The sequence below is a fragment of the Typha angustifolia genome, chromosome 4 (assembly GCF_048772165.1).
Source record: "Typha angustifolia cultivar Huaian chromosome 4, ASM4877216v1, whole genome shotgun sequence".
NCBI classification, from domain to species: domain Eukaryota; kingdom Viridiplantae; phylum Streptophyta; class Magnoliopsida; order Poales; family Typhaceae; genus Typha; species Typha angustifolia.
In genome coordinates this window covers 8,404,702-8,431,298 of record NC_133242.1, presented here as the reverse complement: position 1 = coordinate 8,431,298, position 26,597 = coordinate 8,404,702, and the positions used below count along the sequence as shown (strand labels likewise).

The following is a 26,597-nucleotide window of genomic DNA, read 5'->3' as shown; positions in this document are numbered from 1 at the left end:
CTTGGGATCTCGACCACTTCTTCTCCTTTATCTTTATCACTTAAAAAACATCAACCATCCACCCTTATCTCCATTATCATCCATAACCCTAACATCCACTCCACCCATCACCACCACCATCATCCGCACTAAATTATAATTTCGTCCCTGTTATAGTTTGAATCTGCGAAGAGCATAAATATGAAAAACATAGATCAAAAAGTTATGGACTGATCCCAAATCCCAAATAGGAGCCCTTGCCTCCTCCCATAGATCCCAAATCCCGTTTAAACCTGAATCCTAGTTTGACCTTCCGATCTTTTTCCATCTTTCCAAGGATACCTTTCAATCTAGCTATCCGATTTGCATGAGACTAGATTCGTTAGAAAGCTCTCTCCGGGGGCTACATCATAGTAAAATTTCATATTGATCTAATGGCTAAATCCGCCAAAATATCTCTTAAAGTTTTCTATAAATTTTATCCAAAATCAGTTGTGAGATGATCAAACCTTTTGAAAGATCGTATCAGAATTATTTTGTTTGTATTCCTCGCATGCTATTCAAATGTCACTTATTCCATCCGAACAGCTCTCATGTTTTCTTAATTGAAGCATTTCAACTGTCTAGACGCTCTTGACCCTATCCGAATGAGATCTTAATTCTACATATTAATTTTTCTTTTCTTCTCACTTTTACTTGATTTCTTGGCATGATTCGATCTTTTGTAAGTAATCTGACATGATTATACATTACTTCTAAATTATTCATCATAAATATTTTTGTGTTTTGTGATCATAAATTTACAGAATATTTTGACTATACATATTATAATTAAATCCGTCTCTTTCAGTTATTTATAAATAGATCCCTCTATTTGCTAAAAGAATAATAAGAGACACACTGATGTAAGTTTAACTTAACAAGTAACAAGTACATAACAGGATGGAACAAAAAGTAGAATATTTCATCAAATTTCAAGTAATATTTTTCTATTTTCTAAATTACTCTTATCTCATTTCTCGAAAAATGACATTTGAGATTAAAGCAGCAGTTAGCGGGAGATAGTCATACCAAGCTAGGCAAATTAGTTGCAACCACTGTGGATCAGAAGAAGGTTCCTTGACTTTAAAAGCAAATCTACACGATGAGCAAAGGTTAGCTGGATATAATCATCCCAAAATCAAGGACTCATTTAAAGACTGGTGAATTGGTAAGAATGACATACTTAACCCATGATAACCGAGACTTACGTAACTCTCTACCACTACACAAAAGTACAAGTAAAAGAAAAAGAAATAGCATCCATAGTACAAGCTAATCAAAATAAATTTGTCAAGATAACAAATCCAAATGACTTTAAGCATGTCAAAAGCTACCAGGTTTGATATTAACGTGGGAGGCTAGCCGACGACACTACCACACGTTGTGATCATTTAGCTATTAATGGAAAGATGGAATTTGAGAATCCAAGGGCTCTTTCAAAGACCCACTTCAACAATGACATCTCAAGGGTATGGTAGTTGGCATGAATTGATATGCAATGGAAGAGTTAGTCATGCATCGTTAACATCTATATAAGACCCTACATAGCATGCTTGCGTCATTAAAGAGTTGATTCTAACGATGAGGTTTTAGCTATTTCCTCCAAACAATTCTTCTTCCTCCCTATATATATATATCTAACAAATGGCACGATTCTTCTTGATTTTAGCATTTGCTCTTGCTTCGGTTGGATCTTTGGCTCTTGCTGGACTCGTGGAGCGAACTTTCCGTGTACTCTTAAGTTTAATTCATGCTTATCCTGTTTAGATTTAGTCAATAGTGAAACTCCTTAATTTCCTTTATTTAATTTCTTTGTTTCTAGCTATGAGGCGTCGAAATTTATTCTTTGAAATATATGCATGAAGTCGCTAGGATTTAATAAGCTTCGGGTATGCTTGTCCTATCTAGATGATGAGCACTCCTACTGCGAACACATAATTAGTAAGTAGACCCGGTAACAGAGAGGAACATTTTTACTGCAGAAGCTTCCTAGCGCCCATGCATTGCATCCCAAGGGCCTATTTGGATAGCCCAATAGCTCGCCACATTCTGTAGGAATTGGGCTTTCCTTAAGAAATTTTAAGGATCCTGATGGTTGGAGGAGGAGTTGGAGATGACGGTGGTGGTGGACAGATGAGGAGAAGGTGGTGGTAGGCAGAGTAGGAGTTGTTGGTGGGCAAAGAAGAGAGTGTTGGTTTGATGAGCTGCAGGAGGGAAGAGAGTGTTGATAGGTGCGGAAGGGAAAGAAATAAGAGTGGAAGTGACTATAATTTTTTCCCTTATAAAAGAATGTTTCTTATGGAAAAATTTTCTTTGCAAATACCCTCCTCCTCCTATCATTCTCCTCCGGCCACACCACGACCATCACTAGTACCACCACCTCCTCCTCTGCCTCCCATTTTTCTTCTTTCTAATTTTCTTTTCCGCTAAAATTTCTTCAATCATCTAAACATGATAAATTAAATCAATCCGAATGAAAAGCACCACATAAGATTCTTTATAGTACTTTTCATTTCCTACATGTTGAAATTCCTATGAAATATTTCTCTAATTTGCCCAAACAGGCCGCAACAAAACAAACAGTTGGCGGAAAGACTGTTGATCATTTGAGCGTTCCAACTGGAAGACACATATTTGTGGTTTAGATGACAATTGGTCCTCTAAGGCTTAAGGCTGTCTAGAATTAATGTTAATTTCTATGATCAAATCTGTTTTAAAAAATTTCCACTATTAATAAATCTAGAATTACATCATCTTATTGGATAATCAAGTTTAAGACAACCGATAATGTGATTTTGCACCTAACGTATTCCCAACGATGTTATCATGTCTAGGTTGGAAAGATGAACATAAGCCGGCTATGTGAAAAAAGAGTCATTGCAGCGGTAAATGGACAAATGCCAGGTCCCACTTTGGAAGTGCTCGAAGGTGATACGGTTGAAGTTCATGTCATCAACGAATCACCATACAACATAACAATTCACTGGTAGGATAGTTCCCAAGATCTATATCCAGTATCTAATAGTTCGTTAAAATTTAGATCAAATTCACTAGAAATTAATACAAATGTCTACGGTTCGTGAGTGCAGGCATGGTGTTTTTCAGCGACTAAGTGCTTGGGCTGATGGCCCAGACATGATAACCCAATGCCCAATTCGCCCTGGTAATAGCTACACCTACAAGTTTAATATCATAGGCCAGGAGGGCACATTATGGTGGCATGCACACGTCTCTTTTCTCCGAGCAACAATTTATGGTGCTCTCGTTATACGACCGAGACGAGGAGCGAAGGCCTACCCCTTCCCAAAACCAGACAGGGAAGTCCCCATTTTACTAGGTATACTTGAAATTTATCTCCATCCATCTAATGTTATATTAGTCATTTTCCTTTGATCAAGAACGTGAGAACGAATGCAGGTGAGTGGTGGAATGCCAATGTGGTCAATGTGGAAAAGGAGGCTTTGCTGAGCGGTAATGGTGCCAATAAGTCCGATGCTTACACGATCAATGGGAAACCTGGTGATCTCTATAACTGTTCTTCTAAAGGTAAGCATGAGTACAATTTTGTCTGGCATATATACATATACATGTTGACAAATAGCTAGCATGATCCATTTTTATGTCATGGTCGTATGCAGAAATATATAAGCTTAAAGTTGAGTCTGGTAAGACCTACATGCTCCGGATCATCAACGCTGCGCTCAATAACCAACTCTTCTTCAAGGTGGCCGGCCACGGTTTCACTGTCGTGGCAGCGGACGCCGCCTACACCAAACCGTACAAAACTGACGTGATCGTCATCGCGCCGGGCCAAAGCATCGACGCCCTAATGATTGCCGACGCCCCGCCGGCCCTTTACTACATGGCCGCCCAACTCTACCAGAGCATAAGTCCTCCATTTCCACCGTTCGACAACACCACTACAAGAGGCGTCCTCGAATACAAGTATTCTCACGTACAATCGCCGCATCCACAGATGCCTGAAATGCCGGCGTTCAACAACACGGCCACCGCACACCGCTTCTACACCAACTTGACCGGTCTCCTCATGCCCGGCAAGCCCACCGTGCCTCTCGAAATCGACACTCATATGTTCATCACCTTCGGGTTGGGTATCGACCCGTGCCAGACAAACCAAGTCACATGCAACCGGACGCGAGGAGCAACCGTCGCAAGCATGAACAATGTCTCCTTCCGAAATCCTACCAAGATGTCGTTGCTCGAAGCTCGTTACAAGAATGTAAAGGGGATCTACGCAGAGGACTTCCCAAACAAGCCGCCGTTGTTCTTCGATTTCACAAACGCCTCCGTGAACACCGATCCGACTCTCGCGCCGCTCCTTTTTGCCCCCAAGGAGACTAAGGTGAAGAGATTGAAGTATAACTCGAGGGTGGAGATGGTGTTACAGAACACGGCTATAATAAGCAATGAGAACCACCCGTTGCACCTGCATGGGTACAACTTCTACGTACTGGCTCAGGGGTTTGGGAATTATAACAAGTCTATGGCGGAGCAGAGCTACAACCTTGTTGATCCACATGAGAGGAACACTATTGCTGTTCCTACAGGTGGGTGGGCTGCGATCCGATTCGTCGCTAATAATCCAGGTACATACTAAATATTTGAATTAGATTCCCTCTTCTTCTTTTCACTATTTTTTTTGCGTCAATATCTCTCTTATCCACTAGTTGCATATGTACCTTTAAGATTTACGAGGGCGTATTAGACCCACAGTGTTAAAATATAAAATACAAAGATCATGTCTGTGTTCTCCAATAGCTTCAGTTTAATTTTAGAGTCTGAGAACAGATATCCTAGAGTTTAAATCCGCATTTAAGGTAAATCTACTTCTTGATCCTCTTAAAAAGTCTCAAACCATAAATGAGAGAAAATATGAAGATATATAAATATAATGATTATTTATCTCTAATAGTTTAAAATTTTAAAATAATTAATGAGTTAACACTAAAATAGTACAGGCGTTTGGATTATGCACTGCCACTTCGACATACACCTGCCTTTAGGATTGGCTACAGTGTTTGAAGTAGAGAATGGACCGACGCCAGATTCCATTCTTCTCCCTCCTCCAATGGATTTTCCCCAATGCTAATGGAAGCATATGCGGCCTCTGTATCAAATGCTTTATGAGGATCCAGCTGGTTCTTTCATTACCTTTTTTTAATATCTGATACCTAATTCTACCTTTTGTTGATCATAAATGCTATGGGTTATTTCTGTCCAAGTATTGTTATTGTCATGTTAATGCATGAGAACAAAACGTGTATTTTTAGTGGACCAGTATAGAGGTTCTTTTCTGTGTATACTTTGTGACTTAAATGGAACGCATGGGTAACTCAGAATAAATGTTAAATTTGGCAGACTACAAATTACGCGTGATCTTTTTTTTTTTTTTCTTTTTTCCAATGATATATAATTTTTTGTAGGCATTGCATTGAACTTGGGATTTAGAAAATTGTATCTCAACATATGACATGAAGTATCATAATTTTATTTTGGAATTTTTATACATCACACCCTATATTTTACTTATTTTGTAATTTATACTCAATCTTTAAGGACTTTATAATCCGACTCATCATTTTCTCCTATAATTCTCATTTATTACCCAATGGTTACTCAATCTAAAGTTGGTACATACAAACAGAAAGCTTTATGTGCCACTAAACATCCTCTTTCACCATGCCTTATTTTTATCTTGTATTCTAGTATTCCATCTGATCCAACAACCTATACCGACTCTGCAAGATATCCACATTGGTGTCATGTGATGCTTAAAGAGTTCAATGCTCTTCTTAAGAATAAAACTTGGTCTCTTGTGCCGTATTATTCTTTTATGAATGTTTTAGATTGCAAATGGGTTTTCCATACTTAACGCAAACTAGATGGCTCAATGGCCCGGTACAAAACACATCTCATTGCTAAAGGATTTTATCAACAATTTGGACTTGATTTCATAGAAACTTTTAGTCTAGTTGTTAAGCATTCCACTATTCATCTTATTTTATCATTGGCTTGCTCTTTTAAATGGCTACTTCATCAACTTAATGTCTGCAATGTTTTTCTACATGGTGATTTAGATAAGATAGTATACAAAAGTTTTATTAATTTTATTAATAGTATCCAACCAAGCAACCTATTGGTATTATTGATTCAGCTCTACCTACACATGTTTTTCAACTTCATAAAGCTCTACATGGATTAAAATAGGCCCCATGACATAAAATTCTTCATGAAGTTGGATTTAGCTCAACTAAATCGGACTCTTATCTCTTTATTAGAAGAGATCCTAAAGGTTGCATTTATTAACTAATTTATGTAGATAAAATTATTATCACTCGCAGTGATGTTTTTGGTATTTCATTTGTTATTGACTTTTTAATTAAGCGATTTGACAAGAAGAATCTTAGATCACTTACTTATTTTCTTAGCATGGAAATTAATATACTTTGTTTGAGTTTTTTCTTATTGCATTAGTTATTTATTTTCATTAAAATAAAATTTCTATAGGTCACATTTGAACGTCTTTGCGAACGCCTGCATTAGATTCGCAAAAACAAAGAACGCGAAATATGTATTCAAACGCGAAATATGCATTTGAACGCGGTCGGGCGCGTTCGAACGCCGCGTTTAAACGTCTACATCAGGTTCGCATCGATAGAGAATGACTGTTGTGCATTCGAACGCGGTCAAACACGTTCGAACGCGATCGGCGGGAGTCCACTAGAATTAGGGTTAATAATTGTTATTTTGGCTTATTGGCTAGCCTCTATAAATGTATGGATGGCAGCCAAAATTATTATGCTTATGGAATATTGGTTTCTTACCTCTCTATCCTTTCTCTAGTCTCTCTACCCTAATCTCCCTCCTCACTCTTTACCAACTAGCCACCTCTATCATTAGCAAGGTCTCTCTTAATTTCTAATCTCCCTTGTTTGTCAAGTCCTCCATCTTTCTTGGGATCTCGACCACTTCTTCCCCTTCATCTGTATACCTTAAACTACATCAACCATTCACCCTCATCTCAATTATCATCCATAACTTTATCATCCACTCCACCCGTCACCACCACCATCATCCGCACTAAATCATAATTTTAGCCCAGTTTTAGTTCAAATTTGAGAATGGCATAAATACGAAAAACGTAGCTCTGGAAGTTATGAAAAGATCCCACTTAGTTTCATAATTTTCTATTATGGAAGAATATTTGGTGAATATTTTTTCTCGATTGTGCGAACTGCTTTCTACAATCAATCTAGATCTTGAAGAGATCATTCCATAGCTGCCCTATCATTGGTATCAGAGCTAGGTTAACCTCACACCTCCATTAATGCTGGAAACAAGGAAGATGGCATCAACAAGGAGATTAATGGAGAACATACTGACAAGGGAAGACTCAATCCACAATAACCCTAACTATGAGGCCGATTCCTTTGAGCCGGCCACGGTAGGACCGAGTTAACCAACGTCCATGGGTGTGAACATGGGCTTGGTAGATGAACTTAGAGGCATATTCGAAATATTACTGCATAAGATGATGTAGTGCAGAATGACTATAATGCTTTGAAGGAATATGCCATGAACCGATCAACTTCGTTATCTCCTCAATAAAGATCGGGGCCTCAAGAAGGACTAGTGGTGGGACCACACCGAATCGATACCCCATAGGTCTAGGTACGACATGTTAACATCAATGATCCTCTTTTACCTATTCCTACACATCATCCCCACCTCCGATTCACAACCAAAGACCGACGGTAGTGGAACCCGAGAGACGTGCGGCACTAGTGCGCTTCGTTGATGATGAGGATTGGCACTTAGAGGATGATGTGGATCCCTTCGGAGATGGTGATGGGTGTGCTTGAGGATTCAGAGAAGAAGATCAACAAGCACAAAGGTTTAGACGGAACCCAGGATCTTTCGTGAACCTGACAATGCAATTCGGGGGAGAATCGCAAGTTTAAACTTTTTCAAATTCCAAGGCGGTGATCCGACGGATTGGGTGTTTCAAGTGGAACAATACTTTGATTGTCAAGGGATAGTAGAGGACGTAAAGGTCTAGATGGCAAGCTTTCACCTCCAAAGAATGTCATTGCATTGGTATCGATCAGCTATTCGTGATGGAGGATTTACCGGTTGGGTTGACTTATGTAAGAGGATTACACGCAAATTTGGGATAGCGGCGTATGAGAATTTTACTGTCACATTAAGCAAGATGGTTCAAAGGACAACCGTATTAGAGTACTAATACATTTAGCTAGGATTTTTTTCTTACTACATTAGTTGTTTATTTTCATTAAAATAAAATTCTTGTAGGTCGTGTTCGAACACAGGAGGGGTCGCGTTCGAACACCCTTGCGAATGCCTGCATTAGGTTCGCAAATATATAGGACGCGAAAAGCGCGTTCGAACATGGTTGGGCGTGTTCGAACGCCTGCATCGTGTTCGCACATATAGAGAACGTCTTTTGTGCGTTCGAACACGATCGGGCGCGTTTGGACACGATCGGCAGGATTACACTAGGATTAGGGTTAGTTATTGTTATTAGGGGTTGTTGGCTAGCCTCTATAAAGGTGTGGATGGCAGCCAAATTCATTATACTATTAGATTATTGATTTCTTCCCTTCTATCTTCTCTTTATTCTCTCTCCCTCATCCCTTTTCACCATCCTTCCACCTCAACCATTGGCAAGGTCTCTCCTAACTTCTAATCTCCCTCGTCTGTCGAGTCCTCCCTCTTCTTTAAGATCTTGACCACTTCTTCATCATCATCTATATCACTTAACCACATCCACCATCAACCTTCATCTTCATTACCCTCCATAACCCTAACATCCACTCCACCCGTCACCACCATCATCATCCGTGTTCTTTCATGTTTTTGTCCTAGTTGCAATTTGAATCTACGAAGGGTGTAAATGCAAAAATTATAAACCAGGGAGTAATGAATCTAATCCACTTAGTTTAGTAATTTTTATACTTTAAGAGAATATTTGGTGAATATTTTCCCATAATTCCGCGGACTAATTCCTGTAATAAATTCATATCTTTAAGGAATCGTTCCGTAGCCGATCTTTTGGTACCTTGACCCATCAATTGGGTATAGAGGCTATCTTTGGTACCATAAAACCCATCAATTTGGTATTAGAGCCAGGTGAACCTTAAACCTCCATTAATGGTGGAAATAAGGAAGATGACATCAATAAGGAGACCAATGAAGAGCACGCCGACAAGGGAAGACTCAACCCATAATAACCCTAACCGTGAGACCGATTCCTTTGGAGCGACCACGGTAGGACCGAGTCAACCAACGTCCATGGGTGTGAATATGGGCTTAGTAGATGAACTTAGGGGCATGTTCTAAATATTGCTGCATAGAGTTGACGCAATGCAAAAGGATCATAATGATTTAAAGTAATATGTCATGAACCGATCGACTTCCTCATCACCTCGACGAAGATCGGTGCGTCAAGAAGGACTAGCGGTGGGACCACACTGATCCGGTACCCCATAGGTCCAGGTGCAACATGTTGGTGTCAATGATCCTCTTTTACCTATGCCTATACATCATCCCCCACCTCCGATACACAACCCAAGACTAGTGGTGGTGGAACCCGAGAGGTATGCGGCACTGGTGCGCTTCGCCGATGAGGAGGATTGGCACTTTGAGGATGAGGTTGATCTCTTCGGAGATGGTGATGGACGTGCTCAAGGATTTAGAGAAGGAGATCAACATGCACAAAGGTTTAGACCTGAACCAAGGATATTTCGTGAACCTAACAATACTATTCGAGGGAGAACCGCACCCTTGGACTTTCCAAAATTCGAAGGCGGTGATCCAACAAATCGGGTGTTTCAAGTTGAACAATATTTTGATTGTCAAGGGACAATGGAGGATGCAAAGGTCCAAATGGCAAGCTTTTACCTCCAACGAACGATATTGCATTGGTATAGATCGGTTATTCATGGTGGAGGATTTACCAATTGAGCTGACTTTTGTAGAAGAATTACACGCAGATTTACGATAGCGGCATATGAAAATTTTGCTGCCACATTAAGCAAGATGGTTCAAAGGACAACCTTATTAGAGTACCAAGCAGAATTGAAAGAGTTAGTAGTCGTCGTGAACCACCTTGGCCCGAACTGACATTGATGAGCACATTCATTTTAGGGCTGTGGGATGAGATACAAGTGGATGGTCCTGCTCTTTGTCCTACCACTCTTGAAGAGGTCTTTGAGAAGGCCGTGAGGATGGAGGAAAATTATAAGGCTCTCAAGATGGCAGCGAAAATAAGCTGGGGCAACTAAGATGGGTGGTTTGCGCCTAGAACGCCGATTGAAAATTCTGTGGGTTCAAAGATAGCGGCTGTGAGTACTAGACCACGACCACCTTTAAGACCTTCTTTCAATGTTAGAGGAGGCACAAGACCCCCCCGTTTGAACTCTCACACCTGCCCAGTTTGAGGAGTGAAGAGAGAAGGGTCTTTGCTTTCGATGTGATGAACGTTTCACTCCTGGTCACCGGTGTTCCTAACCGATTAGGAGTGTGATGCTCATCGACGGTCTTGAGGAGGATAATGAGGTTGTTGATGAAAGAGAGTGTCTAGAGGAGGTCCATGTGAAGGCCGTTGAGGAGGGCAGGGAGAAAGATATCTAAGCTGAAATATCGATGCATGCATATTCGGGTACTTCCACATCGAGGACGTTATGAGTAGACGGACTCATTAGAAAGCATTGTGTGCACATCCTCATCAATTTTGGGAGTATACATAACTTTCTAGATGAGAGGTTAGTGAGGAGATTGGGCTTGGATGCTAAATTGACCACAGGGTTTGACGTTGCTATTGGGGACGGCACAAAGCTTAAGGTAGAGAGCTTATGTCGCTAGGTTGGTATTTGGGTGCAAGGACACGACTTCATTATGGACTTGTATCCATTGGTGCTGCGAGGAGAGGACATTGTCCTTGGCACTCAGTGGTTACAAAGCTTGGGACCCGTCACTTTTGATTTTCGGAGCATGTGGATAAATATTAAGCAAGGAAACAAAGATGTGTGGCTTGATGGCGTTCGATCTCTGCCGATTCCCACGATGTAGCTGATGGTGGTGCTGTCATATGCGGGTGATTTGACCTATCTGATACGATTCAGATTTCACCGATGTCGTCTCGAGCATGGATATAGTTTATAGGTGTCTTTTATTCTTATTTTAGTGTTTATTTCATAGAAAAATAAGTTTTCTATATGTCGCATTTGTGATACAATCTCCCCTCTTAGGCTAAGGCTCTGATACCAAACACACTTAGGGAGTTTGATTTATAAATAAACCTTACTAATAAGAGAGAAAAAAATTGTCAAGTGGAAACTTATCTTCTTCTTCGATATGTGCTGAACTAAATTGCGCTCTTCTGTATCCTTTAATTTATTTCTTTGGAATTCTACCTTCAACACAATGTATGAACCTCCTTTTATAGACATGAGAAGGCTTTTTCTCATTTGAAATAATTTGAATCAATGAAAACTAGTTTTCAAAGCATTAAATTTGTAGAGATTTGGGTCATATTTATTCTTTTATGCCTTGCAGCACCTTGTTGATAGCTAAAACAATCAAATTGGACTTTTTGGTCAAAGATAACTTATAGATAACTTATGTTGGTCTACCTACAAGTTAAGTTGGTGAATGACATATTTCTTAGTTTTAAATTTTAATGTTTAAATCAAATTTGAAGATGAAATATTAGGGTACCCAATAAGCTTTTTGACACAAAATATTATCTATTGAAGTTCATATAAAAAAAATATAAGTAAAAGAATAAAAATATTTTTTGCTTATATCTTTCTTGTATTAACTCTAACCGACAATATTTTCTATGCATTGGAAAGTTTGTTCATTTATCTACAACTTTATCTCTAATAAGTATTTTAAAATTTAATAATTTTGGTGACTTAAATTTATTTAATATTATAACTTTAAAAAGTAAATTTACCTTACATTGGTCAGCAACATAAAGTCTACCTATTTACGCTCGTGTGAAACATAAGGTAGACCTTTTTTTTTAAGTTATAATATTTAAATTAATTCTAAGTCATTGAAATGATTGAATTTGAATATATTATTAGAGATGAAGTTTTAAATTACTGAACATGCTTTCCAATGCATATAAAATAACATAGACGAGAGTTTATATAACAAAGATATGAACAAAATAACTTTTATTCACTCTTTTTTATCTTTTCTATATGAACTCCTATCAATGATATTTATATGCATTGAAAAGTTTATTTACTTCTCTACAAATTCTTCTCAAACGAGTATTTTCAAATTCGATCATATCGATGGATTAAAATTGATTTAAATATTATAACTTAGAATATTAAGGAATACGTCGTTCAGCCTAGTTACGTCAGTTACCACCGTAACTTGTTGGCAAACTAATATATTTCTTCTTTTTTTTAAAGTTATAGTGTTTAACAATTTTAAACTATAGAAATAGTTGAAATTGAAGATACTCATGAAAGATGAAATTGTAGAGGACTATATAAGTTTTTTAACGCATATAAAATAACATCGATCGGAGTTTATACGAGAAAGATACGAGCAAAATAGTTTTATTCACTCTTTTGGTAGACTAACTTAAATATTTTTTAAGTTATACTATTTAAATACATTTTAAGCCACTGAAGTTTTAGATAATTAAATAAACTTTTCAACACATGTAAAATAATATTGAATGGAGTTCATATTTGAAAATTGGAAAGAAAACTTCAAAATTTACGGTGCAACAAAAAGTTGTTAAAATGATAGGGAGGACGAGGACGAGGAGGAAGAGCTTAAAAAATAGTCATAGCTCTTCACTCACACCTAGCCTCATCTAATAAAGAAGTTTTATTTAAAATAATTTATATTTTGTATATGAATTGGGAACATGTCATATTATTTTACTGTACTTTATTAAATAAAAACCAAAGTTATTAAAAACTTTCAAAAAATAAAACGAGAGCAAATCAGTTAAAAAAAATAAAAAAAAAACAGTGGAAAAAGAATAATTTACAATGGAAGCATAAAACGAGAAAGAAAGTATGACCCTAAAGGTATCTCAAGTTTTTACGGCAAAACTCTCAATAAAAAATGAATTATGTTTTCGGTTTCAAATCACCCTTATTCCATCCAATTCATTTCTGAGTTTGTATTAAGATTGATTATCATATCTTGAAGATTGATAGATCACCATATGAAAATTATCATTTGGTCAAGATTATGATTTACTAACATAGCAGACAATATTCTCTTTCCTTGCATAGTGTAATTGATACTACAGATTTTTTTTCCTTGTTTTAGTTTTCCATGTAGCTACTATATATAAGATGTAATTATGGCTATGACAATCATTAAAAAAGTGTAATCCATTTTACTTTTATTCTGACTCGTGTGCTTTATTTTAACAGTTTGGTCCTCTAATGGTAGTATTTTAAAGGGACATATCATAATTAACCAGTCATTTGTGATGGTGATTGGTGATGGTTCCCCCCACCATCATTTTGAGAAGTACCGACTACCTACTGTGTGTGTGTTTGGTAAACAATTTTAAGGTTACATTTTCAAGTATTTTTTTAATCTTTTTACATCCTATATTTTTAATATTTGTAAATGATCCTATATTTTACAAAATATCAGCAAAACCCATTGCACAATTAGGTATATTAGCTAAACTAAATTCTTAGGTTAAATTAACTATACAAATGATATTACCAAAACACTTTTCATCATACGTAAAACTCATCTTCTCACTAACAACTTGATCTTGGAGATAATAAGATGATAAATCAACGAAACCCATGATGAGGATAATCAATTCACTATTAAAAAACTAAATAAGGTTCTTAAGAATTTCGAACGAGAAGCTTCCTAATATTATATATATAATAGAGAAGAGATGACGAGGGAGAAGAGGATTGCGAGCCCCTTATTTTCATCCTCTTCTAGTTTTGAGAGGAGAAATATCATGTTGCCAAGATTTGAACCTTTTAATAGGTTAAAAGACAAGAACCACCATAAATAGCAATGATAATCGATAAGAGTATATATATATATATATGCATAACGAAAATACTTATATTTAATTAATCTATATGTCGAATTTAAATATACCCATTAGATATAAAGTTATATAGTATTAGATAAACTTTTTAATTTATCTAAAATAATATCAATTAGATTTCGGATGATAAATTTATTGAATGGATCGATATATAGTTTTGCCTTAAATTTGTCATCTGAAATTCTATCAATATTTTATTTTAAACACATTGAAGAGCATATTTAAATTCGGCTTATTAATTAGTTAAATATAATAAAAAAGATAATATTTTTAATTTAAATATATCTATAAGTAGGTGAAGATTAGAGCTAACCAACTGGACTAAGGCGTGCCTAGCAAGGGATGCTGAGAGAAACTATTATATGTTGATTTTCAATGACAAAAGAACAAAAACTGGGAGATGAGATTTGTGCACAGTAATAAAAGTGAATTTAAAAATATGTAGAGAAGCTTCTAGCGTACCATAAGCAACAAGAAAGGTTTGTTGGTATTTGCATGTCTATGTAGTCAACTTTGTTATTTATGATGGTACTTCAATCTTAGCAATAGATAAGAAGGCTGAGTTTTACAGGGGTTGATTGTTTTTGACCAACTAGTTCCATTCCAACAACCAGTCAAACAACAAACTTTTATAGCTATCTAATTGGAGTCTCTAGCTACCATTTGTACAAAACTCTAAATAATTATTACGAAGTAAATTATTTAATAGTTTGATAGTTTAGAGATTTGGCTTAATGGCTCGACTTAATTGCTAACTTAATAGTGAAATTGGTTTAGATTAGTAGCTCGACAGTATGACGGTTTGGAAAAGGTTTCGATCGCGTTTAGTTCAGAGAAATTGCTCGGCGACGTACATGACTTAAAACATAGACTAGGCAGCTTACTATATGCTAAGGCTTGGTAGAGCCTAAGTGATTTTATATCTATGGAGGGTTGCCATTTTTATTCAACCCATATTTAGTCTCTGGGCTCATAAATAATTAAAAAAAAAATAGAGGCAGCCAAATTAAGAGGGTTAAAGTAAATTATAGTTTTGAAAAATTTGTAAAAAAGCGTACCCACAAATATATTAAGTTAGAATATTAAGAAAAACCTTCACCTCTCTATTTAAAATATATTTGCATAAGTTTTAAAAAAAAATAGTCAATTGGCATTATATGGATATTTATTATTAGATTCATGTGTTTTATGATTATTGTCTCAAAAGCACCCTAAATCTCGGTAAATTAGCATTATATAGATATGTATTATTGGACCCAAGCTTTTTCACATTTGTTGTCTCAAAAGCACCAAAATGTGTTACGAATCGATCTGATCTGATCTGCAATAGTTCTAGATTCAAACTCATAACTTCTGAAGAGATCTACGAACAATCTAACTAACGGACCCTCCTAAATTTTGGATACGTTGTCGCTCTTCGAAGGAGCTTTCCAACGAATCCAAAATCATAGTATTTGGGTTGTTAGATCTCAAGATATCAACTAAATAATGGCCGAATGTCGATTAGATCCTAGCTTGTTAGCCCTCCAATAGCTAGATAGATGCTAAGTTTACTTCTTGGTGTGAATGGAGAGAAGTTGTTGTAGAAGAAGAGGGTTAAAAGTTAGAAAAGGCTGACCAAAGACTTGGGCAATGGAAGAAGGGAGGTGGGAGAGGGCGCCAATGACTAGAGACAAATTAAGAAGGAGATAAAGGCCAAAGCCAATTCAATTATCTAAGATAAACTCCAATTAGGATTTCCTTCATATATTTATAGAGTTTCACCCTAGGGATTCATCAACTAAGTTAAACAACTCTAACAAACACTAACAAACCCTAGCAAACTAAAAACTTTTGCCGTGGTGAGTTCGAACGCGCCCGATCGGGTTCGAACGCATAAATTGCGTTTTCTGTAGTTGCAAACACGTGCAAGCATTTGAACGGCCCCCTAGCAAAAGGTCTTGTTGTCTCAAGTAAACACAAACTAGATAAGTAAGCTTATCCCAATAAACCCAATAAACCCAATACTATGAGTGGATCCAATCTAATTGAGTTATATCAAAATGTTAGTCAATTACCATAATATACTTGTATACACCTATCTTTGTGACTATATTATTTGGCCAGCAACTTTCTAAATATCATAATTACTATATTCTCCAAAATACCATAATTGCGACCTAAATTAGTGTGCAATTTCGTAAATATTATTATGTTAACTCTAACTAATCATAACTAAAACTGTACTTAGATTCTGAAAACATTATTTACTATTGCATAAATTATTTAACATGTTATAAAGCTATCAAATATTGTTACGAACCGGCTTGATTTAATCCGTAGCTTTTGAGATTTAGGTCTCCACAGGATTTGAGATCCGTGGGTGGAGGCACAAATTTCTAGGTATAGAATAGAGGTGATGATGGAGTGGAGGCCGAGTAGTTGATGGAGGTGGCTTCGCAATAAATAATGGTTGTGGTGGTTTGCGGATGCAGATGCGATAGATAATTGAAGGTTATGATTGGCCTATAACTGTGGTAAAAATTGTATGGAAAGTAGAGACTATTAAGATAAAGAGATAAAGGGGGAAAAGTAGGCCTGCTCTATAGGACTAGGGGGATCGGTGGTCGAGGGAGATTAGAAGCTAGACGAGATCATGCCAACGGAAGAGGTGGCGTTGCTTGGTAAAGGAGGAGGAGGGAGATGTAGAGGCCGACGATCTAGTTGAGGGAGATGCTCGGGCAAAAGTCAATTAATCTTTAATTCCAAGCATGCATAACATACAAGCCATAAGACGCTATTTATAGAGATTAAATCAAAAAGTCCTAAACAAATTTAACTAAACTAATCTTCCTTATCTTCTTGGATTAAGCTATAGATAGATTCTGTTTTTGAAGAAGACATTAATATCAAAGTTGTAGATTTGAAGGTCGGCAATCTTATCCAACTAGTTTGATATTATTCGGACGTTAGTAGAATATTCTGTGAATATTTTTCTAAAACTGTGTAGAGTTGAATTTAAGTAATTAAATAAAATCCTAATTTACTATGGCTCTAACTAAACCAAATAACCAAATAAGATAATTAGACTCAATCTATTAAGTCCAATCTTTCTTTGATGTGATATGATCTTATCCGGATAGCTTCAAATATTTTACCTAGTATTATGGTACAACGAAAAAAACCTTCTTTTATGGAATGACACAAATCATTGATAAATCATTTCAGTCATATACATATACACGTATATTTATTAATTTTATCAGTAGTAATCAGTTTGTAATATTCTATTAAAAACTAATTATAAATAGAATTCTAAAAATTTTAAAAATGTTACTGATAACAATAATATTTTAAAGAATGTATTGCCAATTACGTAGAAACCCCAATTTTTATGGAATTTTCTAGTGAGATTCCCCCCTTTCTAACTGTTAGATGTAAGGTAGACTTAATTAAGTTTGACAGCTCCCTCTTTAAAATAGAAAATTGTACTCTATTTACTTCATTTCCTTCGTTGGGTAAACTGAGTTTGGATTATCTAATTTGGGTCTTAGATACTATAACTATATCCTGACCCTGAGCTCATGATAGGCAGTAGGCAGTTGGACCATAGTGCATATATGGAAAGTGAGAGTTTTAATATTACTGTCTACTATAGTTGCTTAAAAGCATCCTTAATTAATTCAACTCTTCTTTTAGTACATTACAAATAACCTATCTTCCACTAACTTCTTTATAAAGGAATTACTTCACCTGTTCTTTTATTAGAAAAATAAAGGACAAATCAAATGGATAAATTAAAATTTGGATGAATGTAATAGGATTGGGCAGAGGACTGTACTTTTTCCATAGGGTCTCTTACTCCCTTCTAGATGATAATTACCTGGGGTTCTATTGTCGTTAGTAGTTAATGTCTTCTTGGGATTTCTTTCCAACGACCTGTCAAACTACAAAACTTCCTTCGTAACCACTAGTCTTTCCTCGGTCTCACCATCCATTCTTCCCAGTCTCATTGTTTGTGATAATACTGCTACTTAAAGAGACTCCAGACCTCCATGTGCTTGTCCACAAACACCACCATAGTTCTCTTCTAAAGGTTCTTAATAAAAAGGATTTCTTTTCTTTTTTGTTTTTTTGTTTTTAGGGAAAGCCCGTAGACACATAGAAAGGAAGCAGTGACAGCTACAGTACCGGTCCTGGAAGGGCATCTTCTTGCTTAGACTCCCCTGGATTTATTGAAGGATGGGTGGCCAAGATAACTCGTCCGAGAACGTTTCTACGGATTCCACAGGTACCCATTTTCAATTCATATCCTTTGTTTCTTTGTTTCCTATTTGTCGTTGATGCATAAGGAATTGCATCACAGAAGAAAGTAGTCAAGATTCGAAGCTGGAGTTTACGGAGGACGAGCAGACGCTCATTGCTAGGATGTTTAATTTGCTGGGAGAAAGGTATATGCATGATTTGTAAAGGGATAAAAGAAAGGGAGTGAGTGGTTCTTAACTTGCTGCCTTTGTCTTAACTGGTACTTTCTGAAGCAGGTGGACTCTGATTGCTGGAAGGATCCCTGGAAGAACAGCCGAGGAGATTGAGAAATATTGGACTGAAAGGTACTCCTCAAGTGAGTGAGTAGATGATGATGATGATGATGGGCAGTTTGAATTGGGAGAGAAGGGATGCAAATGTGAAGTTCTTGTACAACAATTGCTCTGAGGAATATGATTTAGCAGCTGCTAAGATTTGCGCTTCGCCTGTTGATGATTTCTTGCGATTTCTCTTTTTCATATCGTTGTAGACTTGTTTCTTTCTGGATGGGAACCTTGGGAACTTCTATTTTCTCAAACGAGAAACACCTTAGAAATTTTCAGTTCAGCCAATTTTAGTCACGAGAAAAACGAAAAGGAAAGAAGCACGGGTCGATAAAGTAAGGAAAACGACAAATGTTCTTCGTTTCGATAAATTATATGTTTATTCTCCCGATGCATATCAAGCTAACAATCAGCACTATCACACTGCACAGTTAGACATTGTTGTCCAATTAATAGAGAGAGGTTATTATGTTTACAACAAAATAATACCTATACCTCTTAAATTATGACTCAGTATTATTTATACCTCCTAAACTAAAAAAATTGGATATGAGGACCCTCTGAAATATTGAGTTTATCAACCAATAAGAGTCTCCCACGTATTCATATATAAATACATGGAGAAATTTAGTAAAATTATTTCCACCAATGGCTTAACTGTCTATGAGATTTTCAATAGTTTAAAGGATTATCGTGTCAGATATTTTAGTTCAAAAGGTATTAGTAATATTGAGTAATCGTTCAAGAAGCATACGTGTAATCTAGCCTATGTTTAGATACTATGTACATATGATAACTTAAGTTGAAACTTCAGAAATTGAATCAAATACCAAACTATAGCGCTTTGTGATAGCCCAGAACAAATGTCAATTAAAACATTTATAGGAAAAAAGTAATGACGTATTACTGTTGTATATTAATCACAGTACATTGGACTTTGGATATATATATATATATATATATATATATATAGATCCTTAGACTTCTCCATTAAGAGTTTAATCCAGGTTAAGGTCACACACTGAGGGTAGGTCCAACCAAGACTTACAAGAGTGGTGCTGGAAAGATAGTCCAGCCAAGGAGTGAGCTTGGCGGTTGTTACTTCTACTCGTGCAGCAGATCATGAGGGATGGTAGCTTAGTTGCCCTGTATTTGGATTCCTGCATGAGAGACAAAAGTTTTCAATTATGGTTAGAGTCCACAGCCAATACAGCGTAAGCATGCATTTGGCAATCTGAGAACAGCTAATAACGGCAAAGACCCACTCTCTTAGAGACCTCCCTGGGCTTGTTTGGTTTGTAGCTAAATTCTAAACTTAATCAGTTGGTCTTATTTTTTAGTTTTAATTTTTTTTTGAGCAAACTTGGTTAAATATAAAAAAAACAGATAAAAAAATATTTGGTTATTGAACTAGATTAGAGGTTCCTGAACTAGTTCAGAGACTCTCCCTAAACTTAAACCAAACGGGCTCCTAGATACCAAGGCTCAGAGCCATGGCTTCACCGTGGAGGCAATGTTACATTTGTTGACCAAGACAGAAATGGCCTAGCAAAAGGAGCTAGGATATCTAATGATGATTATGCAAGGCGGTCCAACCATTTGACAAGATCGTCATCAAAGAGCATGACAAAGGGGATGCGGTATGGCAGCAAGAAGAGAGGTTTATACAAAGGTACTCAACATCAGCCATGGCAAACAACAAGGATGTGTCTAAATGTTTGAAGACTTCTTGTTGCGGGCCTTCTAATATGACTCGATCTCAGAGGGTAGGTCAGATGGGGTTGCATGAATGCAATTTGCTTCGCCAAATATTTGTCTGACACTGGAAAATTTTGAAACTTGATGGGCTTATCCTTTATACTCCTGATCTATGTTTTTATATATTCATTCCCTTCTCTGATTCAAATCGTATCCAAGTCTAATATTGGCAAAGTTTCGATAGTGGTGTTGGTGATAGGTGGAGATGATCTCGGGTATAGGGACTAGAGATGGACTTATAGATCTGTAATGGAGGGTGGACGTAATACAAACTGAATTAGATCAGATCACATCAAGAGAACATTGAGCTTAATGGATTGAGTCTATTCATCTTATTTGCTTAAATAATTTAGCTAGAATCTTATTATGCTATAATTTTATTTAATTAGCTATATTCAGTTTTGTGCAATTTTGGAAAAATATTTGTCAAATATCTAAATATTATGAAACTATACTAGATAAAATTGGCAACTCAAGATATACAACTTTCGTATTCAAAATTTCTCCAAATTCGGACTCTATCTATGACTAAACGAAGGAATAATGTGAAAAGATAAGGAAGACTGGTTTAGTTTAGGGGTGGCTGTAACACCCAAACCCTAAACATATGCATGGCACGAGCCCACACGACACGTACATGGCACCTAACCATTTGATTAGTTACTAACAATCAAATAAACCTATATCAACATCACAATTTTATTTACAATATCTAAACTAAGAATAACTTAAGTCTAACTATCAACAGTATACAGATAACCCAACTTGGGCCCCACACAAGCCACAACACATCATCAAGAGCTTTTCATAACTATATATACACAACAGTGGTATATACATAATTATACAAGTATAAAGTCACCTGTTAGAATATAAGACAAGAATAAAGACACACTTTGGAGGATGTCCACTAATATATCAGATAAGATAACTCATCTAGCGTATAACACTAACCACACTCTACTCTTCACCTACTGACAAGACCTCTAAGGAAGTATCCTGCTCCACTCATTCACCTGGGTTTTTGGAAAGGAGAAAACAAAGAGAGTAATAAGCTAAAGGCTCAGTGAATAGACTTTACCCCGAATTAGTGAAGCTAAACAGAGAGTAAATCATGCACTAGATAATATGAATCAGAAAGAAGTATGATGCCATGTATGAGCATGTATATATGTATTATCGATGACATATATATAAATAAAATAAATGAGCATATTATATCTTCAACTAAAAATATCTCATGATGAAATTACAATATAACATCACCGAATGTAACAATATATGATGTATAACAATCACGATCCAATGATACTAGTCACATCAATGATGATGCATGATGCATACCAACTACCAGATAATCGTATATATTAGAGCCATATATAATCCACATATCTCTCACTATCACAATCATCCGTCTCAACTCTGAATATCATCAATCATGCTGGACTACGATACCCAACCCCAAACTCGATACTCATCATGCCACAAGCTTAGAGCATACCCTGTCATATGCTAAGCATACGCTGTCATATGCTAAGAGTATCTCTATAGATAAATCATACCCTACCAAACGCTAAGGATATCTTAGAAGAAAATAATCATACCCGGCCATACGCCTAAGGGTATATCAATGATAGTTGTACCCTATCATACGCTAAGAGTATAATCGTCAGCTATCACCATACTCTACCATACGCTAAGAGTATGTCCAGTACCAGACTGGACCAGATACAGTTTCAGCCATCATATCACATACACAAGTGTTTTCATAATTTCCTATACATAATAGATCATATGCATATATCCAATACTACAATAGATCATGCAACTCAAGAATTTAGGTGGTAAAGAAGCCAAGAGAAAAATGATGTAATGTAGACTCCAACCATGTATCTGATACGATTCGGACTTCACCGACATCGTCTCGAGTTTGGATTTACCTTAGGATAAGATTGAGTTTTAGGATAAGATTGAGTTTTAGGATAAGATTGAGTTTTAGGATAAGATTGAGTTGTTGGTTAGCCTATAAAAGTATGTGTAGGGCAACCAAAATTATGATTGATTATTGAGAATTGAGTTTGCCTTGCCTCCTTCATCTTCTTCGCTCTCGTTCCCTCAATCTCCCCGGCAACGCCGCTTCTAATCTCCCTCGACAGGCCAATCACCCTAGTCCCTTAGGAGTGGCCCTCTTCTCCCCCTTCTTCCAATTTATCCATCGCTATCCCTAACCTTTCCATCATCCATAACCCTTCCACCATCACTTTTACACCGGTGCCACCCCATCAACACCGGCCCTCCACAATCCACCATTACCTAGGATTTCGTGCCTTCATCCACGGAATCCAAAACAGAGTATCCTGACGTTCGTCCACTAAACTAACGATATTTCGAGATCCCCATCTCCGATTCGCCTGAAACTAGATCTGTTGGAAAGCTCTTTTCCGGGCCTACAACATATCAAAATTTCACAGCGATCCAACGGCGGGATATTTCGGGATCTGATCTCAAAGTTCCGTGCAAGATCGTATAAATCTTGAATCAGAGCCATAGCACCAAAAGAGGGTTCGTAACAATCTGGTATCAGAGCCTATAGCCGAGGAAGGATCGTATCAATCTGGTATCAGAGCCACCGTTCCTCGGACAAGCGCTTCCAATGACGATCACTCGATCTAATAGGAATACGGAAGAACCTAGCATTCTATCCATGTTGGGGTCTATTTCCAAACAGATTGCCATCAACAAGCAAATAATAATGGAGATGATGCAGGAAATACGGGCATGGACGAAACCTTTTTCAACAAGCAAGGCAATCACAAGACAGCATTGGGAACCCTCCACAACATACCCAACATCCTCCACGGTCTCCCCGTTCATCACAAAAATAGGGGAAAGTTCGGCTATCCGGCAAGATCGAGATTCTACACCTCGACCCATGGTCAGCCGCAACGAACTGCCACCGGCTACAATGAGATCCTCAACCATTGTAGCAGCCCTCGGAACCTCCACATCTTCCCATGCACCGGAGACCTCGTCGACAAACCGCGAAGTGCTGGCTACCCCACACCTGGTCGCTGGATATCCCTCATCAGGAATCCTCATCAGTGGTGAAGGAGATGATCCGAAATCGCGAATTTCGACACTTGGGCCGCCTTTCACTAGCTCCCTTTGCAACCATAGTGAGTCGGCAACTAAGAAGAAATCGCATATGGCCTCCAGCGATCTTCTACCATTCTCCTCGGTCAATCGACAGTCGACCACGACAGCTTCATCACCAGCGATGACGTTGCAGCTCCCTGCCAAGCTACCACTCAAAGGAGAAGGCCACGATCTTCCACCCGTGGCAGCTGAAAGTGCAGATGTGGCTGGACATCGAGGAGAAGAAGTTGAGGAGCAACATCACGCGGAGGACACGATGGCCAAAATCTCCCTCCACGCCTATTCGGGGACAGCTGCACCAAAGACATTGCGGGTGAACGGAGTAGTCAAGAAGACCACAGTAAGAATCTTGATTGACACTGGGTCCACCCACAACTTCATTGACAAGAGGCTCCCTAGGAAGATTGGGCTCGAGTCGGAACCCACGGAGGGGTTCGATGTGACTATTGGAGATGGCACCACTTTGCGAGCAGATTTTATTTGTGGAGGTGCAGAATTGAAGGTGCAAGGCCAAACTTTCACATTGGATCTTTATCCGTTGGCCTTGCAAGGTGCCGATATTGTTTTGGGGACCCAATGGCTTCGGAGCTTGGGGCCCGTGACCTTTGATTTTATAAGCCTCACATTGACCTTTTGGAGAGATGATCAGAGAGTGTTGTTGGATGGAAGTAAACCGCTGCTTGAACTTTCAAAAGAAAGGGAGCTCGCTTCTTTCTCGGCACCCACTTTTCCTTTCTTTTCAGATCTACGAAGAGCCAGTGCAGAGGATAGTGATCTGGTCCGACTCATGGAGGAGTTGAGAGCGAACCCCTCAAGCAACCCCGAGCACGAGGAGCGCAATGGGTTAGTACTAGAGCACGGGCGAATCAAGGTACCCCGAAACGAAGAGCTACGGAGGCTATTGATGGCACACTTCCATGATACTCCTATAGCAGGTCATGAAGGGGTATTACGTACTTACAAGCGGCTGGCCCAAAACTGTACTTGGACTGGGATGAAGACGGACGTGAAGAAGTATGTGCGTGAATGTCAAATCTGCCAACGAGCCAAATCGGAGGCATTCAAGCCTAGCGGGCTACTGCAACCACTACCGATACCAGAGCGTATTTGGGAGGATATCTCCATGGACTTCATCGAGGGGCTGCCGGAAGTTCGAGGACAATCGGTGGTGTTTGTTGTGGTGGATAGACTGAGCAAGTATGCACATTTCATAACATTGTCTCACCCGTTTTCAGCAAAAAGGGTTGCTGAAATTTTTGTTCGGGAAGTGGCACGCTTGCATGGGATGCCTAGGACAATCGTGTCAGACCGGGATCGCATCTTCATAAGTGAGTTTTGGTCCGAGTTCTTCAGATTGCAAGGGACTCAAATCAATCTTAGTTCAGCTTATCACCCCGAGACGGATGGCCAAACCGAGGTGGTGAATCGTGGACTAGAGCAATACTTGCGATGCTTTGTGGCGGATCGACCAAAGGATTGGGTCAAATTTCTTCCCTGGGCTGAGTGGTCATACAATACCGCTCATCACTCAAGCATTGGCATGACCCCATTTGAGGCGGTTTATGGGCGCACTCCCCCTGTCTTGCGTGCCTACGATAGACTCGCGGCGACGGATAGGACTGAGCTTGACTTGGAGCTTGCTGATCGAGATGAAACATTGAGACGGCTCAAGACTCACCTAGCCACAGCACAAAACCGCATGAAGCAAACGCATGACAAAGGCCGACGCGAGCGAGAATTTGAGGTGGATCAATTGGTGTTCGTTCGAGCTCAACCGTATCGACAATCCACATTGAGGCCAATTTTGAACCAAAAGTTGGGATACAAGTACTATGGTCCGTACCGAGTGCTACAACGAATCGGTCCAGTAGCTTACCGATTGGACCTACCTGAAGGAACCAGGATACATCCCGTCTTCCATGTCTCGGCATTGAAGGCCCAGATCGGGCCTAACCATGTAGTGGGTTCGACCTTACCCGAACCAATGGAGGAAGATGGCTCCACTGAGCCGGTTCGAGTCCTAAGTCGTAGGAGAAGACGCCAAGGATCCAGATTAGAGACTGAAGTGCTGATTGAGTGGTTGGGCAAACCTACTGACGAGTCTACATGGGAGCTAGAGGCAGACATCATGGATCGCTTCCCAAATTTCAAACCTTGAGGACAAGGTTGCGGAAGCGTGGTGGATTGATACGATTCGGACTTCACCGACATCGTCTCGAGTTTGGATTTACCTTAGGATAAGATTGAGTTTTAGGATAAGATTGAGTTTTAGGATAAGATTGAGTTTTAGGATAAGATTGAGTTGTTGGTTAGCCTATAAAAGTATGTGTAGGGCAACCAAAATTATGATTGATTATTGAGAATTGAGTTTGCCTTGCCTCCTTCATCTTCTTCGCTCTCGTTCCCTCAATCTCCCCGGCAACGCCGCTTCTAATCTCCCTCGACAGGCCAATCACCCTAGTCCCTTAGGAGTGGCCCTCTTCTCCCCCTTCTTCCAATTTATCCATCGCTATCCCTAACCTTTCCATCATCCATAACCCTTCCACCATCACTTTTACACCGGTGCCACCCCATCAACACCGGCCCTCCACAATCCACCATTACCTAGGATTTCGTGCCTTCATCCACGGAATCCAAAACAGAGTATCCATCTCCGATTCGCCTGAAACTAGATCTGTTGGAAAGCTCTTTTCCGGGCCTACAACATATCAAAATTTCACAGCGATCCAACGGCGGGATATTTCGGGATCTGATCTCAAAGTTCCGTGCAAGATCGTATAAATCTTGAATCAGAGCCATAGCACCAAAAGAGGGTTCGTAACAATCTGGTATCAGAGCCTATAGCCGAGGAAGGATCGTAACAGTATCTAACATGTGTATACTTTTGCTAGTCTATCACATGCACACTCATGCTAGAGATCATCTCGGTATAAAATCATAACAGCACAATCATCTCTACATATCACCAATGTATTCATATC

At 38.4% G+C, this 26,597-nt stretch overlaps 2 protein-coding genes and 1 long non-coding RNA gene across 4 annotated transcripts; all 3 read left to right on the top strand.

The window, feature by feature from the left end:
- The first annotated feature begins 1,615 nt into the window (after positions 1–1,615).
- LOC140759433 (laccase-25-like) lies at positions 1,616–5,392 on the top strand. 2 transcript variants are annotated; one of them, XM_073096000.1, is made up of 6 exons: positions 1,616–1,752; positions 2,856–3,007; positions 3,111–3,358; positions 3,439–3,567; positions 3,660–4,628; positions 5,001–5,392. In XM_073096000.1, the coding sequence occupies exons 1-6, from the start codon at positions 1,666–1,668 to the stop codon at positions 5,129–5,131; spliced, it is 1,716 nt and encodes a 571-aa protein (XP_072952101.1). In that variant the 5' UTR covers positions 1,616–1,665; the 3' UTR covers positions 5,132–5,392. The 2 variants fall into 2 exon arrangements, with proteins under 2 accessions (XP_072952101.1, XP_072952102.1); XM_073096001.1 differs by having other exon boundaries at positions 4,996–5,392.
- Positions 5,393–18,155: 12,763 nt separating this feature from the next.
- Positions 18,156–19,136, top strand: LOC140759288 (uncharacterized). Its single transcript, XR_012104215.1, has 3 exons — positions 18,156–18,404; positions 18,480–18,564; positions 18,655–19,136. It is a non-coding gene; the product is annotated as an uncharacterized lncRNA (long non-coding RNA).
- A 3,405-nt stretch (positions 19,137–22,541) lies between these two features.
- Positions 22,542–25,978, top strand: LOC140759414 (uncharacterized). The gene has a single exon (XM_073095971.1). It carries the CDS (start codon positions 23,114–23,116, stop codon positions 25,772–25,774), a length of 2,661 nt encoding a protein of 886 aa, XP_072952072.1. The 5' UTR covers positions 22,542–23,113; the 3' UTR covers positions 25,775–25,978.
- Positions 25,979–26,597: the final 619 nt, after the last annotated feature.

What these genes read in the sequence shown, in the direction of transcription:
- LOC140759433 (XM_073096000.1), top strand. Translation starts at nt 1,666, where the DNA reads ATGGCACGATTCTTCTTGATTTTAGCATTTGCTCTTGCTTCGGTTGGA. An exon ending in CTATAACTGTTCTTCTAAAG is followed by an intron (nt 3,568 to 3,659) that starts GTAAGCATGAGT and finishes GGTCGTATGCAG; the next exon opens with AAATATATAAGCTTAAAGTT. An exon ending in ATTCGTCGCTAATAATCCAG is followed by an intron (nt 4,629 to 5,000) that starts GTACATACTAAA and finishes AAAATAGTACAG; the next exon opens with GCGTTTGGATTATGCACTGC.
- LOC140759414 (XM_073095971.1), top strand. Translation starts at nt 23,114, where the DNA reads ATGACGATCACTCGATCTAATAGGAATACGGAAGAACCTAGCATTCTA.